At 40.3% G+C, this 22742-nt stretch overlaps 1 protein-coding gene across 3 annotated transcripts; it reads left to right on the forward strand.

The window, feature by feature from the left end:
• The first annotated feature begins 1015 nt into the window (after window positions 1-1015).
• On the forward strand, window positions 1016-19300 carry LOC111796574 (pirin-like protein). Of its 3 annotated transcripts, none has more exons than XM_023679250.1 (6): window positions 1016-1254; window positions 1511-1560; window positions 12565-12603; window positions 12708-12736; window positions 15518-15684; window positions 18698-19300. In XM_023679250.1, the coding sequence occupies exons 1-6, from the start codon at window positions 1139-1141 to the stop codon at window positions 19200-19202; spliced, it is 906 nt and encodes a 301-aa protein (XP_023535018.1). In that variant the 5' UTR covers window positions 1016-1138; the 3' UTR covers window positions 19203-19300. The 3 variants fall into 3 exon arrangements, with proteins under 3 accessions (XP_023535018.1, XP_023535017.1, XP_023535019.1); XM_023679249.1 differs by lacking the exon at window positions 12708-12736 and adding an exon at window positions 14117-14145 and having other exon boundaries at window positions 1017-1254; XM_023679251.1 differs by lacking the exons at window positions 1016-1254; window positions 1511-1560; window positions 12565-12603; window positions 12708-12736 and adding exons at window positions 12488-12518; window positions 13928-14012; window positions 14117-14145.
• Window positions 19301-22742: the final 3442 nt, after the last annotated feature.

Consider the following 22742-nt stretch of genomic DNA (forward strand, 5'->3'; position numbering starts at 1 on the left):
TATAAGAGAGTGAAAATCTCTCATTAGCAGACATGTTTTAAAACTCTGAAGTTGACGACGATACATAACGGGCCAAAACAGACAATATCTGCTTATAAGAGAGTGAAAACCTCTCCTTAGCAGACACGTTTTAAAACTGTGAGGTTGACGACGATACATAACGGGCCAAAACAGACAATATCTGCTTATAAGACAGTGAAAATCTCTTATTAGCAAACACGTTTTAAAACTGTGAAGGTGACGGCGATACATAACGGGTCAAAACAGACAATATCTGCTTATAAGAGAGTGAAAACATCTCCTTAGCAGACATGTTTTAAAACTGTGAGATTGACGACGATGCATAACGGGTCAAAGCAGACAATATTTGCTTATAAGAGAGTGAAAACCTCTCACTAGCAGACACGTTTTAAAACTGTGAGGCTGACGACGATACATAACGGGTCAAACTAGACAATATTTACTTATAAGAGCGTGAAAACTTTTTTTTAGCAAACACGTTTTAAAACTGTGAGGTTGAGGACGATACATAACGGGCCAAAAGCAGACAATATCTGCTTATAAGAGATTGAAAACCTCTACTTAGCATACACGCTGTAAAACTATGAGGTTGAGAACGATACATAACGGGCTAAAACAGACAATATTTGCTTATAAGAGGGTGGAAACCTCTCCTTAGCAGACACGTTTTAAAACTGTGAAACTAACGACGATACATAATGGGCCAAAACAGACAATATCTAATAGTGGTGGGCTTGAATCCTTACATAAAAAGTGGGGACGGGAACGAACAAGGCTTCTCTATCCCCCGTCCCAAACCAGGTTAAATCCAATAAAATAAAAATAGAAACTTTAAAGCACCAAAAGCCAATATTTTAACCAAAACAACGCTACACCTCATCACAACGCCAACATGACGTTCTTACAAACAGTGAGCAAAGGGGAAAGAGAGTCCCATAAGCCAAAGAAAACCCCAAAAATGTCAAATTCATCCCTTTCATACCATATTTTAACCCAACTCAGTCTTCTTTGGCAACCCACTTCTTCTCTTTCCATTTCATACCATTTCTCCTCGTTGCTTATAAATTCACTTCTTCTTCTTCTAATCTTGTATGCCAAGTTTCTAAGTTGAGCCACAATGCCTGAGAAATCGAGCCACAATGTTGTTTTAGAGCCTCGTTTGGTGGCTAGAAAGTTCCTGGCTAGGCCTCAGCATGAAGGGATGGGTGCCATTGTTCGAAGGAGCATTGGAAGGTAATGAAATGTTGAATTTTTTTTGATGGGGTTTGAGATTTTTGTGGTTTGAATCATGGGTTTCTCTCTGTTTCTTGTTTGATCTTATAAATGTACCATTTTGAATGAGTTGGTGTTGTTTGGAGAGGGAATTTTGATGGGTTTCTCTCTGTTTTTAGTTCTGTTTAATGGCTTGAATGTGGCATTTGAGTTGGTGAAATGAGAGGATGTTCTTGGGTTATTGTTTGGTCTAAGATTTCAATGGTGTTTTTGACAGGTTTGAGCTGAAATACTTTGACCCTTTTCTGGTTTTGGATGAGTTTTCAGGTGGGTTTCTCTATGTTTTTGTTCTTAGTTTTTGGTGATGAAATTGAATGGGTAGATCCATGTTGATTGGAGAGGGGAACGAAACATTTCTTATAAAAGTGTGGAAACTTCTCCCTAGTAGATGCGTTTTAGAATCAGTTGACGATGATATGTAATGGGCTAAAGCGGACAATATTTGTCAGCGGTGGGCTTGAGTTGTTACAAATGGTATTAGAGATAGACACTGGGTGGTGTGCTAGTGAGGACGTGGATTGTGAGATCCCATGTTGATTGGAGAGGGGAACGAAGCATTTCTTATAAGGGTGTGGAAACCTCTCCCTAATAGACGTGTTTTAAAACCGTGAGGCTGATGACGATACATGAGGGGCCAAAGTGGATAATACTTGCTGGTGGTGGGTTTGGGCTGTTATAAATGGTATCAGAACCAGACATTGAGCGGTGTGCCAGTGAGGACGCTAGACCCCTGAGAGGGTGGATTGTGAGATCCCACATTGGTTGGAGAGGGGAATGAAGCATTCCTTATAAGGGTGTGGAAACTTCTCCCTAGTAGATCCCACATCGTGAGATTGATGACGATACGTAACGGGTAAAAGTGGACAATATTTGCTAGTGGTGGACTTGGACGGTTACAAATGGTATCAGAGCCAGACACCGAACAATGTGCTAACGAGGACGCTGGCCTCCGAGGGGGTGGATTGTGAGATCCCACATTGGTTGGAGAGGGGAACAAAACATTCCTTATAAGGGTGTAGAAAACTCTCCCTAGTGATGGTGTTAATATAACACATGCGGAAGCAATTTGGATCTTAGGCACTTTTAGAACATCAATTATTGTAAATGACTAGCATGTTCATAAGTATTAAAACTTAATGAGTTTAAATACTAACCTTTTGTAGTTCAAACTCCTTTTGCCTCACGAACCGATTTCGAACCACCACTAGTGTCTTCTCCACTATTCTCCGGCCTTAGAACGGGATTGTGGAATCCGGTGAGTGACTAAACTTGGGAGGGATTTTGTATACGTGAAAGAGAGTGCTTGTGAGAGGTTTTTCATCAAGATGAAGAATCCCTTCCAAGTATCATGATCACTCTATTTAAAGAGTCAAGTTTGCATGTTCATGCAAACTTGAGATCACCAAATCTTGACACTTAAAATTCCACTCAAATGTTTGAGATTATGTGGCAAGCATGCATGTTTGAGTTAACCAAATTTTGACACTCAAAATTCCACTCAAACTTGTGGGGTTTATTTGGCAAACATGCAAGTTTGGTTAAACCAAATTTTGACACCTCAAAATTCCACTAACATGATTTTTCCATTAGATGAAAGTCAACATTTTGACTTTCTTCATTTTAATTAGATGAAAGTCAACATTTTGACTTTCTTCATTTTAATTCAACAATTAATTTGAATAATGAATTTCAAATTAAAGTAACATTAAATAATTAATTAAACTATTTAATTAATATTTAATATTAATTCAAATGCCAATCCCAGTCAATTCCGACACATAATTGATTAAGATATTTAAATCTTATTTAAATATCTCAGATTCTCTCTTTTCGTTTATTTCGTAAATAAAATAAAATTGCGGTTAAATATATCGTATATATGTAACGCATATTCCCTAATTTGAATTCGAACACTTCGAACTCACTCGTCACACTGTTCTATGGTTTAGTCCGATATGAGCTAGCAGAGGGACCTAATGGACCTATAGATCATGGGCTCCAACGATTCAAGATTAACCGATTAAACTCATTAACCTGGTTAACCAACATTCGTTAACTACTAGGACACTCCACTATAGCCTAGTAGTTGCACTCCCCTCACTATAGATATATTTCTGTCCATCTGATATAACCATGATTAGTAAGTCGATCCTTCACAGGTTGTTCGTAACTAGAGCTGGGTCAATTTACCGTTTTACCCCTGAAGTTACTTCTTGTTCCTTATGTCTCACTGATCCTCTAATAAACAATTGGTTTGTGGTCCAACCAGTAAACCGAATCCCTCTCAGGCCAATGAGAGGGTGGGGCCCCTTGTTCAAGACCTGGAGTCAGTGCTTAAGGGAACTACCTTTCTTCTATCCCTAAAAGTGGGTAGGAGTGAATTCCGTCTTGCACCCCACGTCCCCAGCCATTCACCCAGTCTTACCCCTGAAATGGGAGGCCTGTTGAGTCGGCGAACTAGAGCCACTCTCACCCATGCAAATCTAAGGATAATTCCGAATAAACAGGAGTTCATGGTTAGCTCAGGATTAAAACCGAGTTACCTAGGTTATCGAATGAAAAGAAAATCAGTCTCAACAGTAAACGACTTTATAAAGTGAGAGTGGTTTTCTTCATGGTCCGATCTTATGCAATACTCATTGCATAGGACGCCCCCACTCACATGTCTCCACATGCACAATTTAGTGATCGCATTGTTTATATCATATACAAAAGTGGGCCGCATCCATAGTGTCCCCAGAATAAGGTACTCAGCCTTATCCTTATACTATAGATCATTTTGACTATATACTTGAACTTGATCCACTCTTATGTCTCTACATATAGTTCAAGTAGTCATACTATAGCCAGAGTGTTCTTAGTTTATTGGATTTAGATTAATGATCGTAAAGTTCACTTTATTCAATAACAATTTTTTCTGAATAAACAACAATAATAACTTTATTGAAAATAGAATATATCTTTGTTTACAAACTATGAGTTTTAGGACATAAAACCCAACAAACTCCCACTTGGACTAAAACTCTAGTGGGGTTTTATAACGTTGAGTAGAGAGAAATACAATAAACTAGGGCATCACATACTCATGCCTTTTCTCCCACTTGCCCTAGATTACATAACTCGTAGTCCTAGACTCACTAGGTGCCCTTCAAACACTTTAGCCGTGAGGGGCTTTGTAAATGGATCAGCAATGTTGTGTTCTGAAGCTATCTGTGTGACGATCACATCTCCTCGTTGCACAATCTCCCTTATGAGATGATATTTGCGCTCAATATGTTTTCCTCGCTTATGGCTTCTTGGTTCTTTTGAATTTGCAACTGCTCCACTGTTATCACAATAAAGAGTGACGGGAAGATGCATATTTGGAACGACTTCCAAATCAGTTAAGAACTTCCTAAGCCATACAGATTCTTTCGCTGCTTCACAAGCAGCAACATACTCAGCCTCCATGGTGGAATCAGCAATGCAACCTTGCTTTATGCTTCTCCATATTACTGCTCCTCCGTTCAGAGTGAAGACAGATCCTGATGTCGATTTCCTTGTATCTACATCGGTCTGAAAATCTGAGTCAGTGTACCCTGTAAGGATCAGATCCTTAGCACCGTACATTAGCATATAGTCCCTCGTTCTCCTAAGATACTTGAGGATATTCTTAACGGCAGTCCAATGAGTACGTCCCGGATTGGACTGATATCTGCTGACAATTCCCACAGCATAGCATATGTCGGGTCGGGTACATAGCATAGCATACATCAGACTACCGACCGCTGATGCATAGGGAATGTGTTTCATATCCTCAACTTCTTGAGGTGTCTTAGGACTTTGTTCCTTCGACAAATGAACTCCATGCCTGAAAGGTAATAATCCTTTCTTGGAGTCCTGCATCTTATATCGAATCAACATTTTGTCGATGTACGATGCTTGAGACAAAGCTAGTGTTTTGTTCTTGCGATTTCGAACAATTTGGATTCCAAGAACAAACTGAGCCTCTCCCAAATCTTTCATTTGGAATTGTGTCGCCAGCCAATGCTTAATGTCAGTCAGAATTCCCACATCATTTCCAATTAGTAGGATATCGTCAACGTACAACACCAGGAAAGCTACTGTAGAGTTGACTATCCTTTTATAAACACAAGGTTCGTCAACATTCTGTTTAAAGCCATAAGATTTGATCGCAGTATCAAACTTTATGTTCCAGGATCGAGATGCTTGCTTCAACCCATAAATGGATCTTTTAAGCTTGCAAACCCTTTGCTCGTGATCCTGTTCAATGAACCCCTCTGGTTGAGCCATATAGATACTCTCTTCAAGATCGCCGTTTAGAAAAGCTGTCTTAACATCCATTTGCCAAATTTCATAATCATAAAATGTGGCAATAGACAAGAGTATTCTAATTGATTTAAGCATAGCAACAGGTGAGAAGGTTTCTTCATAGTCCACCCCCTCTCTTTGGGTATAACCCTTTGCTACTAGTCTTGCTTTAAAGGTCTGTACCTTACCGGTTTGGTCTCGTTTTCTCTTATAGATCCATTTGCAACCAATAGGTTTTACCCCATCTGGTTGATCTACAAGTTCCCAGACTGAATTGAAGTACATTGACTCCATTTCAAGATTCATGGCTTTAATCCACTGATCTCTATCAACATCATTCATTGCCTGTTTATAGGACAATGGATCCTCAACGCCATCATCAGGTATGATGACTTGAGTTTCTATCAAACCCAAGTAACGATCGGGTTGAGTTATAACCCTCCCACTACGTCGAGGCATTCTCAACTTTTGAGAAGGATGTGATTGACCAGAAGTGTCAGCTCCATCAACAACTCTGGTTGAACGACCAGCTTGATCAACAACTCTTGTTGTTTTATCAGTAACTTCTTTAGAAATCTCACTTAATACTAGTTTGCTACGAGGTTGATGATTTCTTACGTGATCTTCCTCTAAGAATGTAGCGTTCGTTGATACAAACACTCTATTTTCTTGAGGATCATAAAACAAACCACCTTTCGTCTCTTTGGGGTATCCTACGAATAGACATAATTTTGAACGACGTTCTAATTTCTTGGGATTTTGCAACAACACATGTGCTGGACATCCCCAAATTCTGAAGTGACGTAAACTACCTTTACGCCCTTTCCATAACTCATAAGGTGTTTCTGAAACACTCTTAGTAGGAACCATGTTCAAAATGTATGTAGCAGTCTCCACTGCATATCCCCAAAACGGATCGGGTAATTGAGCGAAACTCATCATGGACCGAACCATGTCCAATAGAGTTCTATTTCTCCTTTCTGATACACCATTTTGTTGAGGCACACCAGGGGCTGAGAGTTGAGACCTTATTCCATGTTCTATCATATAGTCCTGAAATCTTAAATCCATGTACTCTCCTCCTCGATCTGATCGAAGTGTTTTAATAGTTTTACCTAATAGATTCTCAACCTCAGTCTTATACTCTCTGAATTTTTCAAGAGCTTCCGACTTGTGATGCATTAGGTAAAGATAGCCATACCTTGAATAATCATCAATAAAACTGATGAAATATTCATACCCTCCTCGTGCTTTGACATTCATTGGACCACAGAGATCTGTATGCACGAGTTCTAAGGTTTCTTTGGCTCTATAGCCTTTTTCGCAAAATGATCGTTTAGTCATTTTACCCTCAAGACAAGACTCACATGGAGGTAAAGAATTGTCTTCTAACTTATTTAGAAGTCCTCTTTTAACCAATCTCTCAATCCTATTGAGATTAATGTGGCCTAGTCTTAAGTGCCAAAGATAGGTATTAGGAGAAATCTTTTGTCGCTTATTTTGAGTTTCAGCTGTTTTAAACATCTCAATATTTAAAATAGCTTTTGTTTTGCTCGGTTTTAACATATATAAGTTGTTTTCTAGTTTTGCAGAACAAATATGAATACCTCTTTTGCAAATGAACACTTCATTGATTTCAAAAGATACTTTATACAACTGTTCTAATAAACAAGAGATGGATATTAGATTTCTTTTCATTCCAGGAACAAAAAGTACATTATCTAATATAATGAATCTATCTCCAAAAAACAACTTTAAATTTCCTACTGATCTTGCTGAGACAACCTCTCCTGTTCCAACCCTGAGTGTTATCTCGCCGTCCGCAAGCATTCTCCAGGAGCTAGTTTCCTGGTAAAAAGAACAAATATGATTAGTCGCCCCTGAATCTAGTATCCAAGTTGAGTTGTCATACTCTACTAAACACATTTCTACAACGAGTAAATCATATTTACCTTGTTGTGTCTTTTCGGCTTTCTTCTCTGCAAGGTATTTTGGGCAGTTTCTCTTCCAGTGCCCGTTTTCGTTGCAATGGAAACATTTTCCTTTATCTACTTTTTGAACCTTGTTCTTGCGGTTAGTAGGAATCTTATTTTTCCCTTTTCCCTTCTTCTTCATCAAAACACTTTTAGAAGTTGAAGGTCCAGACTTATTTTTGGAGGACGATCCTCGTAGTAATTTCTTGGAGATAGCAACATTTGCTTCTCCTGTTTGTCCCTTGTTTGTTAAGAGGGACTGATAAGTCTGTAGCTCATTGAGAAGAGCAGTCAAGTTATATTCTATTTTGTTCATAACCACATTGGTGCGGAACTGGAAGAAGCTCTTCGGAAGAGACATCATGATAAAACTGACTTGACTCTTCTCATCAATGACAGCTTCATTTTCTTCTGCCACATTGAAATGGACCATCATGTCCAGGACATGTTCTCTAACTGAGGTCCCTTCTTTCATACGGCAGTTGTAAATGTATTTTATGGCTTCATGTCTAAGGGAGAAGGACGGTTGTCCAAACATCCCTTTTAGAGATTCCATAATCTCTTTAGCAGTACCCATAACATCGTGTTTCTTAGCCAAAACATCAGATATGCTGGCTAGAATGTACACTCGGGCTTTGTCATTTGCCTTTATCCATCTGTCATATGCATCCCGAGCTGTTCGGTTTGCATTTGAGTTTGGGTTTGGAGGACACTCCTCAGTTAAAACAAACTTTAAATCATCAATGACCAGTATTGTGTTTAGGTTTGATTTCCAAGTTGTGTAGTTGTCGCCGTTTAATTTCTCAGAAGCGAGTAATTGTACTATTGAGTTTGTCATGCTGTGATATAAAGAAAATTCTATTAGTGATTTTGACTTAATCCTGTTTAATCCAATCAGTTTTAGCAAATGTAATAATGTACCCAAATCATTATTAATTTGCAACGATACTTTAGTGAGTTAGAGCAACTGCTACCGAGGGGCAGTCAATCACTCATTCACTAAACCAAGACATTCTTGACTTAAACACTAATCCCAGAATAACTCTTGTTCCTATAGTGTTTTAGTTATCGCTATTTTGGTCAAGAATATACTAACTCTTAGTAATTCTTCGCAAGTGTGACCCACCAATTTCAGACCTCAGAAATCGGCCCCAACAACGCTATCGAATGAAAAGGCCAAAGTTGGGAATGGACCTAAGAAATCCTATCCATTTCTGGAGTTTGCGTTGTTCCGACTCCCATGTTACGACCCTCCGAATGGGTAGTTGCTCTAGGGCAACATGCAGGCGGAACATGGGAATCTCACGGTGCAACCTAGTGGTGGAGACCATAGGACGTGTTGACTTCCTTCTCCCACTTACTATAAATACTTTCTCAATTCCCCTTGTTATTGACTCATGCAAATACCTTCCGAATGGAGGACGCTCCCAGGGCGACACGAGGCCGAGCATGAATCTCACTGTGTGAATTTTACAGAGAGCGTGAAGAGAAAACGATGTATCTTATACACCTTTTTCCTCCCACTAAGTATTTTATATGGTTGGGTATACTCATTACTTAAGTATATTCCGGCTAATTAAATATAACTTAAGTCTAGGTGATTTTTCTAAATCTTAAATCACTTAAGCATGCTCATAAAACTCGGCTAACTAAGCTCAAGTACTGGTCCGATCTCCAGGTAGTAGGTGTTCCGTAAACCGTCAACTTAAGTACCTTCAGCCTTAGACAAGATCGTGCCAGGTGAGCTTTCTCGTAACCGCAATTTTATAAGACATCGACCCCTTTTAACTGTTAAAATTGATCGTGCTCGGTTCTTAACCCTTAGTGAGCATGCTGTTATCTTTATTATAGATTTTAACGTCTACCTCATTTTATGACGTTGAAAATAACCTATAACATGCTTTATATAACAATTTATATAATCATCCATTCCATGCAATAATATAACAATTTATATCTATCACTCATGGAACCCTAAGACATGCATACTATACATTATAACACTTATAACATACTTGGAATGCATGAAACATGCTTAGCCTATGGTGGGATTTTAAATCTATATGACATACTTTATGCATATACATTTACTATTTAATTAAAACATACATTCATAATGCATAATTAATTAAACACACTAAAGTGGGTTGGTTTTGGCATTTTAAAGCAAGCAATTAACTAAATTATTACATTAATAACTAAAAATAACTTGAGCCGCTCCCGACGATCACGAACTGGACCAACCAACCCTTAAAAACGTTCAATCGGTCCCCAACGACAGAAAAAACACCCGAACCGCCTCTTCCATCCTCTTCGGTTCAGCTTGCTTATCTCTTCCATTTTCGATCAATTACAACCTAAAGTGGACTCTAATGACTTTATAAAAATTACAGACCTTTCTTCATTTATTAAAGCCCATACACCTTAGGCTTATTACAATAATTGTATCAAATGGAAGCATAAAAAAAATGCCAAAACCAAAACCATCCACTTTAGCAACCACAAATTTCATGCATGAAATGGTACCCACCATGATCAAATTAATGTAAATAAAGTGCCTAAAACTTGCTCTGATACCAATTGATGGTGTTAATATAACACATGCGGAAGCAATTTGGATCTTAGGCACTTTTAGAACATCAATTATTGTAAATGACTAGCATGTTCATAAGTATTAAAACTTAATGAGTTTAAATACTAACCTTTTGTAGTTCAAACTCCTTTTGCCTCACGAACCGATTTCGAACCACCACTAGTGTCTTCTCCACTATTCTCCGGCCTTAGAACGGGATTGTGGAATCCGGTGAGTGACTAAACTTGGGAGGGATTTTGTATACGTGAAAGAGAGTGCTTGTGAGAGGTTTTTCATCAAGATGAAGAATCCCTTCCAAGTATCATGATCACTCTATTTAAAGAGTCAAGTTTGCATGTTCATGCAAACTTGAGATCACCAAATCTTGACACTTAAAATTCCACTCAAATGTTTGGGATTATGTGGCAAGCATGCATGTTTGAGTTAACCAAATTTTGACACTCAAAATTCCACTCAAACTTGTGGGGTTTATTTGGCAAACATGCAAGTTTGGTTAAACCAAATTTTGACACCTCAAAATTCCACTAACATGATTTTTCCATTAGATGAAAGTCAACATTTTGACTTTCTTCATTTTAATTAGATGAAAGTCAACATTTTGACTTTCTTCATTTTAATTCAACAATTAATTTGAATAATGAATTTCAAATTAAAGTAACATTAAATAATTAATTAAACTATTTAATTAATATTTAATATTAATTCAAATGCCAATCCCAGTCAATTCCGACACATAATTGATTAAGATATTTAAATCTTATTTAAATATCTCAGATTCTCTCTTTTCGTTTAATTCGTAAATAAAATAAAATTGCGGTTAAATATATCGTATATATGTAACGCATATTCCCTAATTTGAATTCGAACACTTCGAACTCACTCGTCACACTGTTCTATGGTTTAGTCCGATATGAGCTAGCAGAGGGACCTAATGGACCTATAGATCATGGGCTCCAACGATTCAAGATTAACCGATTAAACTCATTAACCTGGTTAACCAATATTCGTTAACTACTAGGACACTCCACTATAGCCTAGTAGTTGCACTCCCCTCACTATAGATATATTTCTGTCCATCTGATATAACCATGATTAGTAAGTCGATCCTTCACAGGTTGTTCGTAACTAGAGCTGGGTCAATTTACCGTTTTACCCCTGAAGTTACTTCTTGTTCCTTATGTCTCACTGATCCTCTAATAAACAATTGGTTTGTGGTCCAACCAGTAAACCGAATCCCTCTCAGGCCAATGAGAGGGTGGGGCCCCTTGTTCAAGACCTGGAGTCAGTGCTTAAGGGAACTACCTTTCTTCTATCCCTAAAAGTGGGTAGGAGTGAATTCCGTCTTGCACCCCACGTCCCCAGCCATTCACCCAGTCTTACCCCTGAAATGGGAGGCCTGTTGAGTCGGCGAACTAGAGCCACTCTCACCCATGCAAATCTAAGGATAATTCCGAATAAACAGGAGTTCATGGTTAGCTCAGGATTAAAACCGAGTTACCTAGGTTATCGAATGAAAAGAAAATCAGTCTCAACAGTAAACGACTTTATAAAGTGAGAGTGGTTTTCTTCATGGTCCGATCTTATGCAATACTCATTGCATAGGACGCCCCCACTCACATGTCTCCACATGCACAATTTAGTGATCGCATTGTTTATATCATATACAAAAGTGGGCCGCATCCATAGTGTCCCCAGAATAAGGTACTCAGCCTTATCCTTATACTATAGATCATTTTGACTATATACTTGAACTTGATCCACTCTTATGTCTCTACATATAATTCAAGTAGTCATACTATAGCCAGAGTGTTCTTAGTTTATTGGATTTAGATTAATGATCGTAAAGTTCACTTTATTCAATAACAATTTTTACTGAATAAACAACAATAATAACTTTATTGAAAATAGAATATATCTTTGTTTACAAACTATGAGTTTTAGGACATAAAACCCAACACCTAGTAGATGCGTGGTGTAGAAAACTCTCCCTAGTAGATGCGTTTTAAAATCGTGAGACTGATGGCGATATGTAACAGATCAAAGCGGACAGTATTTGTTAGCTGTGGGTTTGGGCTGTTACAAATGGTATCAAAGCCAGACACCGGACAATGTGCCAACGAAGACGCTGGCCCCCCAAGGGAGGTGGATTGTGAGGACAATGTGCCAACGAGGACACTGGCCCCTCAAGGGGGGTGGATTGTGAGATCCCATATTGGTTGGAGGGGGGAACGGAGTATTCATTATAAGGGTGTGGAAATCTCTCCGTAGTAGACGTATTTTAAAATAGTGAGACTGACGACGATACGTAATGGGCCAAAGCGGACAATATCTACTAGCGGTGAACTTAGGTTGTCACGACATATGCTTATGATATTTGCTTCTTGAACTTTGCAGTTACTGCCCCAGCTGGGTTCCCAGATCATCCACATAGAGGTTTGGAATTTGGATATTTGATTGCTGGTGTTCTTATTGATCTTGATTATGATTAAGATTAATACATTTTGTTAACTTTGTTATCATTCTTTGAGTTGGAACAGGATTTGAGACAGTGACCTACATGTTACAGGTATGACCAATTCATGACCTCACCACAAAACTCAGTTTCTTGGGTCTGTTTTGATGACTTTACGTGTGAGATCTCACGTTGATTGGAGAGGGGAACGAGTGTCAGCGAGGACGCTGGCTCCGACATTCTTTCTAAGAGTGTGGAAACCTCTCCCTAGTAGACGCGTTTTAAAAACCCTGAGGGGAAGTCCAAAAGGGAAAGTCCAAAGAGGACAATACCTACCAGCAGTGGGCTTGGGCCGTTACAAATGATATTAGAGCCAGACACCGGACAATGTGCTAGCGAGGAGACTGAAACCCAAAGGGGGGTGGACACCATGTGGTGTGCTAGCGAGGACGCTGAGCCCCGAAGGGGGTGGATTGTGGGTCTCACACCGATTGGAGAGGGGAAAGAGTGCCAACGAGGCCGCTGGGTTCTGAAGGGCGGTGGATTGTGAGATCCCACATTTGTTGGAAAGGGGAACAAAACATTCTTTATAAGAGTGTAGAAATCTCTCCTCGTTTTAAAACCTTAAGGGAAGCCCGGAAAGGAAGACTAAAAAAGGACAATATCTGCTAACGGTGGGCTTGGGTCATTACAACTACTCCTTTTGAAATTAGCATCCATCGAATCAAGATAAGTATATATTTTGAAATTAAGAGCATCTCGAGTCTCCAACCAACGTGGTTTCTAAAATGTGTATGCTAGGGAGAGGTTTCCACACTCTTATAAGGAATGTTTCGTTCTTCTCTCCAACCAGCGTGAGATCTCACAATCCACCCCCTTGGGGGCCAGCGTCCTTGTTGGCACACCGCTTGGTGTCTTGATACCATTTGTAACAGCTCAAGCCCACTGTTGGCAAATATTATCCTCTTTAGACTTTCCCTTTCGGGCTTCCCCTCAAGGTTTTTAAAACGAGTCTGCTAGGGAGAGGTTTCCACACCCTTATAACGAAGGTTTCGTTCTTCTCTCCAACCAACTTGAGATCTTACCATCCACCCCCTTGGTGGCCCAACATCCTCACTGGCACACCGCCCGGTGTCCTGATATCATTTGTAACAACCCAAGCCCACCACTAGCAGATATTGTTCTCTCTGGTCTTTTCCTTTCGGGTTTCCCCTCAAAGTTTTTAAAACGCGTTTAGGGAGAGGTTTCCACACCGTTATAAGGAATGTTTCGTTCTCCTCTCCAACCAACGTGGGANGAACTTAGGTTGTCACGACATATGCTTATGATATTTGCTTCTTGAACTTTGCAGTTACTGCCCCAGCTGGGTTCCCAGATCATCCACATAGAGGTTTGGAATTTGGATATTTGATTGCTGGTGTTCTTATTGATCTTGATTATGATTAAGATTAATACATTTTGTTAACTTTGTTATCATTCTTTGAGTTGGAACAGGATTTGAGACAGTGACCTACATGTTACAGGTATGACCAATTCATGACCTCACCACAAAACTCAGTTTCTTGGGTCTGTTTTGATGACTTTACGTGTGAGATCTCACGTTGATTGGAGAGGGGAACGAGTGTCAGCGAGGACGCTGGCTCCGACATTCTTTCTAAGAGTGTGGAAACCTCTCCCTAGTAGACGCGTTTTAAAAACCCTGAGGGGAAGTCCAAAAGGGAAAGTCCAAAGAGGACAATACCTACCAGCAGTGGGCTTGGGCCGTTACAAATGATATTAGAGCCAGACACCGGACAATGTGCTAGCGAGGAGACTGAAACCCAAAGGGGGGTGGACACCATGTGGTGTGCTAGCGAGGACGCTGAGCCCCGAAGGGGGTGGATTGTGGGTCTCACACCGATTGGAGAGGGGAAAGAGTGCCAACGAGGCCGCTGGGTTCTGAAGGGCGGTGGATTGTGAGATCCCACATTTGTTGGAAAGGGGAACAAAACATTCTTTATAAGAGTGTAGAAATCTCTCCTCGTTTTAAAACCTTAAGGGAAGCCCGGAAAGGAAGACTAAAAAAGGACAATATCTGCTAACGGTGGGCTTGGGTCATTACAACTACTCCTTTTGAAATTAGCATCCATCGAATCAAGATAAGTATATATTTTGAAATTAAGAGCATCTCGAGTCTCCAACCAACGTGGTTTCTAAAATGTGTATGCTAGGGAGAGGTTTCCACACTCTTATAAGGAATGTTTCGTTCTTCTCTCCAACCAGCGTGAGATCTCACAATCCACCCCCTTGGGGGCCAGCGTCCTTGTTGGCACACCGCTTGGTGTCTTGATACCATTTGTAACAGCTCAAGCCCACTGTTGGCAAATATTATCCTCTTTAGACTTTCCCTTTCGGGCTTCCCCTCAAGGTTTTTAAAACGAGTCTGCTAGGGAGAGGTTTCCACACCCTTATAACGAAGGTTTCGTTCTTCTCTCCAACCAACTTGAGATCTTACCATCCACCCCCTTGGTGGCCCAACATCCTCACTGGCACACCGCCCGGTGTCCTGATATCATTTGTAACAACCCAAGCCCACCACTAGCAGATATTGTTCTCTCTGGTCTTTTCCTTTCGGGTTTCCCCTCAAAGTTTTTAAAACGCGTTTAGGGAGAGGTTTCCACACCGTTATAAGGAATGTTTCGTTCTCCTCTCCAACCAACGTGGGACCTCATAACTTCTGATTAGAAAACAGTAATACTAATGTTAAGGTCGTGAAGAACACGTTTGATTTGACGCTATACAATTCATTTATTCACTAATACGTTAAAAAGAAAAGACACAAATTGGGTCGTTTTTAGTTGTGGGGTGTTAGAAAGTAGACACAACCCATTGATTGTTACCTGGTTGGGTCCACAGGGAAGTGTGACACATGAAGATTTTGAAGGTCACAAGGGAACAATAGGAGCAGGTGACTTGCAGTGGATGACTGCAGGTAGAGGTATTGTACATTCAGAAATGCCTGCAGCCCAAGGTACCCAAAGGGGCCTCCAGCTATGGATCAACCTCTCTTCCAAGAACAAAATGTAAGAACCACCTTTTTTATGCACTTTTTTTCCTATTAACTTTTATAAATTGGGTATCATGGGTCCCACGGTAACGGTCCAAGCCCACCGTTAACAGATATTGTCTTCCTCTTTGGGCTTTCCCTTGAGGTTTTTAAACGCGTCAGCTAAGAAGAGGTTTCCACACCCTTATAAAAAATGTTTCGTTTCCCTCTCCAACCAATGTGGAATCTCACAATCCACCCCCTTCCAGGGCCTAGCGTCCTCGCTGGCACACCGCTTGGTATCACCTCTCCTTCGCAGTTCAGCCTCCTCGCTGGCACATCGCATGGTGTCTGGCATTGATACCATTTGTAATGGCCCAAGCCCACCGCTAGCAGATATTGTCATTTTTGGGCTTCCCATTTCGGACTTCCCCTAAAGATTTTTAAAATGCGTCTGCTAGGGAGTGGTTTCCACACCCTTATAAACCACTCCCTTATAAACAATGCTTCGTTCCCCTCTTCAATTGGTGTGGGATCTCACAATCCACCTCTTTCAAGGCCTAGCGTCCTCACTGACATACCACTTGGTATCCATCCCCCTTCAAGGTTCAGCCTCCTCGCTAGCACATCGCTCGGTGTCTGGCACTGATACCATTTGTAACGGCCTAAACCCACCGCAACAGATATTGTCTTCTTTGGGCTTTCTTTTTCGGGCTTTTCCTCACTGTTTTTAACACGCGTCTGCTAGGAAGAGGTTTCCACACTCTTATAAACAATGCCTCGTTCCCCTCTCCAACCGATGTGGGATCTCACAATCCACCCCCTTTAGGGCCCAGTGTCTTTGCTTGCACACCACCTGGTATACACCCCCCTTCGGGGTTCAGCCTCCTTGTTGCACATCGCCCGGTGTCTGGCACTGATACCATTTGTAACAGCCCAAACCCACCGCTAGCAGATATTGTCCTCTTTGGGCTTTTCTTTTGAGACTTACCCTTAAGACTTTTAAAACGCGTCTATTAGGAAGAGTTTTCTACATCCTTATAAAGAATGTTTCGTTCCGCTCTCCAACCGATGTGGGATCTCACACCCACTGTTTGTATACTCATAGCCCACGCTCGCTTTTCTCGAGTAATACCTCATTCACGCTAAAACCAGCTCGACGAGCACTTAGATGAAGACTTAATTTGGAGAACTTAAGAAGGGTATTTCCAAACATTCCAAGTCCTTACAGCCAAATGATTAACTAATGCTTTGTCCACAAACAACCATTATGATTTTTCATGATAAAGGTGCTTTTGAGTGAAGCACACTTTGTATGTGGAAGATCAACTTCAACAACCTTTCTTTTGCTTCTGAATCAATCTTGTCAAGTATTTGTTGTGTTGTGCTGTCTTATCACTTATCACATTTTTCCTTTATTAAATCTTTTGAACTACTTGTAATCCCAAAGACTTAGAGCTTTGTGGACTCATAAGTTAGTTCACTTGTCGGATCGATACGTCGATGGAGCGGACTTTGCCTAGACAAACCGTCGACTCCCTCCAATGCTTTGTGGATAGATAAAATAGTGTAGTGGCTAGTTCGTTGATATAGTTAGGACTCGAGATGCTCTTAACTTTGAAAGATATGCTTATCTTGATTCGATGGATGCTATCTAGTATAGATCGTGTAAATTTCAGAAAGAGTAGTTGTAACGGCTTAAGCCCACTGTTAGCAGATATTGTCCTATTTGGGCTTTCCCTTTTGGACTTCCCCTCAAAGTTTTAAAACGCGTCTGTTAGGGAGAGGTTTCCACACCCTTATAAGAATGTTTCGTTCTTCTCTCCAAACGATGTGGGATCTCACAATCCACCCCCCTTTGGGGCCCAACGTCCTCGCTAGCACACCGCCTGGTGTCCACCCCCCTTCGAGGTTTAGTCTCCTCACTGGCCCATCACCCGATGTCTGGCTCTGATACCATTTGTAGCGGCCCAAGTTCGCCGCTAGCAGATATTGTTCTCTTTGGGCTTTTCCTTCGGTTTTCCCCTCAAGATTTTAAAACGCGTTTGCTAGGGAGAGGTTTTCAGACCCTTATAAAAAAATGCTTCATTCCCCTTTCAATTGATGGGAGATCTCATAATCCACCTCCCTTTGGGACCTAGCGTCCTTGCTGGCACAATGCCTGATGTCCACCCCCCTTCAAGGGTCAGCCTCCTCGTTGGCACATCGTCCGGTGTCTGGCTCTGATACCCATTTGTAACGGCCAAAGTTCGCTGCCAGCAGATATTATCCTCTTTGGGCTTTTCCTTTCGGGCTTCCCTTCAAAAAATTTGAACACAACTTCCAAGGAAAGGTTTCCACACCCTTATAAAGAATGTTTCGTTCCCCTCTCCAACCGATGGGGGATCTCACAAATCCACCGCCCTTCAAGGTCCAACGTCCTTGTTGGCACTTGTTCCTCTCCAATTGATATGGGACCCCCAATTCACTCTTGACACATCGCTCGGTGTCTAGCATTGTTACCATTTGTAACGACCCAAGCCTACCGCTAGCAGATATTGTCCTCTTTGGGCTTTCCCTCAAGGTTTTAAAACACGTATGCTAAGGAGAGGTTTCCACACCCTTGTAAAAAATGCTTCATTCCCCTCTCCAACTGGTGTGGGATCTCACAATCCACCACCCTTCAGAGCCCAACGTCCTCGTTGGCACTTGTCCCTCTCCAATCGATATGGGACCCCCAATTCACTCGGGCACATCACCCGGTGTCTGGCACTGATACCATTTGTAACAACCCAAGTCCACCGCTAGTAGATATTGCTCTCTTTAGGCTTTCCCTTCCGGCCTTCCCCTCAAGGTTTTAAAACGCGTCTATTAGGGAAAGGTTTCCACACCCTTATAAAAAATGCTTCGTCCCCCTACAACGGATATGGGATCTCAGAGTAGTTACAATAGGAAACGACGTAAATCTCATTGTCTAGTTGAAATTTTCGTTTCGTTTCATACGTATCTTATAAGAAAGCTAGACATAGATTCCCACAAGCTTTTGTAACACTTCCTTTTATGAATCTCAGGATTGAACCAAACTACCAAGAAGTTTCAAGCAAGGAAATCCCAGAAGCTACCAAAGATGGAGTGCAAGTGAAAGTAATAGCCGGTGAGGCATTGGGAGCAAAATCACCAATCTACACAAGAACACCAACCATGTACTTAGACTTCACTCTCAAGCCAAAAGCTCATCTCCAGCAGCCGATCCCGTCATCCTGGAACGCGTTCGTTTACGTTCTTGAGGGCGAAGGCATCTTCGGCAGTTCGAAGGCGACGTCGACGACAGCACATAACCTTCTTCTGCTCGGGTTCGGGGACGGTTTAGAGGTGTGGAATAAGTCAGGCAAGGCTCTGAGGTTCATTTTGGTAGGAGGTGAACCATTGAGTGAGGCTGTTGTGCAATTTGGGCCATTTGTGATGAACACTCAAGAGGAAATTGACCAAACAATTGATGATTTTGATAATTATACCAATGGGTTTGAGAAAGCAAGGCATTGGAGATCAGAAGCTGCAATTTCTCTTGGGTTCTAACCCTTTTTTTTTTCTTTGTTCATAACAAAAAAAACCATTGTTCATTGGTTCAATCCGTTTCCCCTTAATCAATAGTTATAATCTTCGTTTCAACCTCACCCTTTGTGAGATCCTACTGTGAGGGAAGGAGAACAAACCACCATTTAAAAAGGTGTGGAAACCTTCCCTCAGCATACGCGTTTTAAAGCCTTGAGGGAAAGCCCGAAAGAGAAAGCCCAAAGAGGACAATATCTACTAGCGGTGGATCTGAGTCGTTACAAATGGTATCAGAGCCAGACACCGGACGATGTGTCAGCCTTCTCGCTGTTCCTCGCTCTTCCCCGAAGGGGGTAGACATAAGGCAGTGTGCCAGTAAGGACGCTGGGCCCCAAAGGGGGGTGGATTTGGGGGGCGGTCCCACACTCTTCCCCGAAAGGGGGTAGACATAAGGCGGTGTGCTAAGGACGCTGGGCCCCAAAGGGGAGTGGATTTGGGGGGGTGGATTTGGGGGCGGTCCCACATCGATTGGAGGAAGGAAAGAGTGCCCGTAAGGATGCTGGCCCCAAAAGGGGGTGGATTTGGGGGGGTGGATTTGGGCGGTCCCACATCGATTGGAGGAAGGAAAGAGTGCCCGTAAGGATGTTGGCCCCAAAAGGGGTGGATTTGGGGGCGGTTCCACATCGATTGGAGGAAGGAAAGAGTGCCAGCGAGGACGCTGGGCCCCGAAGAGGGGTGGATTGTGATGTTCCACGTTGGTTGGGGAGGAGAACAAACCACCATTTATAAGGGTGTGGAAACCTTCTCTTAGCAGACGCGTTTTAAAGCCTTGAGGGGAAGCTCGAAAGGGAAAGCCCAAAGAGGACAATATCTGCTAGCGGTGGATCTGGGTCGTTACACCCACATCGATTGGAGAGTAGAACGAAACATTCCTTACAAGGGTGTGGAAACCTCTATGTAGTAGACACGTTTTAAAACTGTGAGACTGACAACGATACATAACGAACCAAAACATACAATAAGGACAATATCTGCTAGCGGTGGATCTGGGTCGTTACACCCACATCGATTGGAGAGTGGAACGAAACATTCCTTACAAGGGTGTGGAAACCTCTATGTAGTAGACACGTTTTAAAACTGTGAGACTGACAACGATACATAACGAACCAAAACATACAATAAGGACAATATCTGCTAGCGGTGGATCTGGGTCGTTACACCCACATCGATTGGAGAGTGGAACGAAACATTCCTTACAAGGGTGTGGAAACCTCTATGTAGTAGACACGTTTTAAAACTGTGAGACTGACAACGATACATAACGAACCAAAACATACAATATCTGCTTGCGGTAAACTTGAGTTGTTACAAATGGTATCAGAGCCAATCACCAGGAGGTGCAAGACACTGGTCGGAATAAGGCTAGATCCTCTCTCTAGCAGATAAAACTCAAAGAGGACAATATCTATTAGCGGTTGGTTGGGGCCATTACATCTTTAACTTTAACTCAAAGAGGACAATATTTCTCAGCTGTTGGTTGAAAACTCAAAGAGAACAATATCTATTAGCGAATGATTAAGCATAGATGGAACGGCCGAATTGAATATATATATATATATATATATATATATATATATATTAATTTTAACATTAAAAAATAAAGTTGAAAGAACAAATTTGAATTTTTATTTTTATTAATTTCCCTTTAATTTTGGTCCTCCCAATTTTATGTTTGTGGACCAAACCAATAATTGATGTTCCCCAACTTTCCTTCAAAAAAAGTGGCCAATCGGTATAAATTCAAAGTGGAAAAAAAAAAATTGTTATTATTAATTGTTATTTATTTTTTCCTTTTTATTTTAAATTCCTATATATATATATAATGTTTAATTATTAAATACGAGCCTATGTTATATCGATTTACATAAAGTAGAGGAGTATACGAGCTAAGTTGACTTAAGTTGAAATTTTTTTAGACCAATTTAGAATTTAGAATGAGTTGGATTGGTGACACGAGTAACTCAACACCTCAACCCTCTACATTACAAATGTTAAATATTTTAAATCTTTTTTAAATTAGGGTAAGGGGTTGGGTTGGGTCGGGTTAGGTTGTAGCCCTATTTTCCAGTTTATTGGGTTGACTTGACAAAAAAAAAATGTCAACCCCAAATAACTGAATTTTCGATCTTCTAAAAATTCAATGAAAATAATAATAATAATAATAATAATAATTCAACCTAACCTTTTATGGTAGGGTTTCGAACACTTATTTTTGCAGATATTTATAGATGGTAAATAAAATAAATATAATTTTAATGAAAAAATTAATACGATAGGAGACCGTAATTAACTAATCTCTTATTTATTCTTCTCTCGATATTTAACTTTATCTTATTGTCAAATTGTGACTTTTACCATGAGCAATAAATACGTCATTTAATATAATTTTGTATGGTTCCTACTATGACCTAAAATATATTTTGAACCATTTATATTTTTCATTATTTTTTTAGTAATAAGACTATTATTTAATTATTTCAATAGATCAAATGATTTAATTTTATGAAAGTATGTAGCAGTGAGTCTGAGCGGTTACAAATAGTGTTAGAGCTAGTCATCGAGTTGTGTGCTAGCGAGGACACTGGGTGTCATGATCATGCTTGTCCAAGGCGTGTTGTCTATGGCCGCATGTTGGATGTCTCAATCATGCTTGTCCAAGACATGTTGTTTATGGTCACATGTCTGTTTCAATTTAAATAGTCCTTATTGTTTTATGTTGTGTCAATGCATGACTGTTCACCAAAATCATGTCTACACCCTAATGTTAAAATACCCCAAAATGTAGTATAAGAGTATGCGAAGCTTATGTGCTATTTGAGTCGTGACGTTGCTTTCTTCAATTCTTTCAAATCGTTTTCAAATTTATTTTCTCGCTTACATGACTCGTGGTCCAAGCATACGTCAATGTTATCCACGACGTCCAAATTTCTCACAACTAACTTGTTTGTTGGGTTAAAACAAGTGTCGTACAATCCTTGTCCCGCTGTCGCTAGAGTGCAGTTGTGACATTGGGCCCCCAAATGGGGGTAGATTGTCTCAAAACCTCTCCCTAATAAACACGTTTTAAAATCGTAAGACTAACGACGATACTTAACCGATCGCAACGAACAATATTTATTAGTAGTGGCCTTCAGCTGTTTTTGTCCCGTATTTATTTCTTAAAAAATACTCACTTTCACACTATTTCTTCCCAATAATAAATTATTAGCTCATTTTCTTTTCAATCTACCTTAATATTGATATAAATGTTTTTCAAAAAAGAAAAAAAAAAAAAAAAAAATCAAAGTTGGAGCCAATTAAAAAAAAAAATAATAATAAAAAAAAAATAAATTCCTTTTTCTTTAATGGAGTCTATATTATTTTAATTTTAATTTCTTGTTATTATCATTTCATTTCATTACAATTATCCCTAATTTTTTAAATTTATTAAAATATAACCATTTATTTTATTTTATTTAAAAATTAAACACATTCTGGAAAATAGGTGGCTCTACCAACAAAAAC

This window comes from Cucurbita pepo, chromosome LG06, assembly GCF_002806865.2.
Source record: "Cucurbita pepo subsp. pepo cultivar mu-cu-16 chromosome LG06, ASM280686v2, whole genome shotgun sequence".
In the NCBI taxonomy this organism is placed as follows: domain Eukaryota; kingdom Viridiplantae; phylum Streptophyta; class Magnoliopsida; order Cucurbitales; family Cucurbitaceae; genus Cucurbita; species Cucurbita pepo.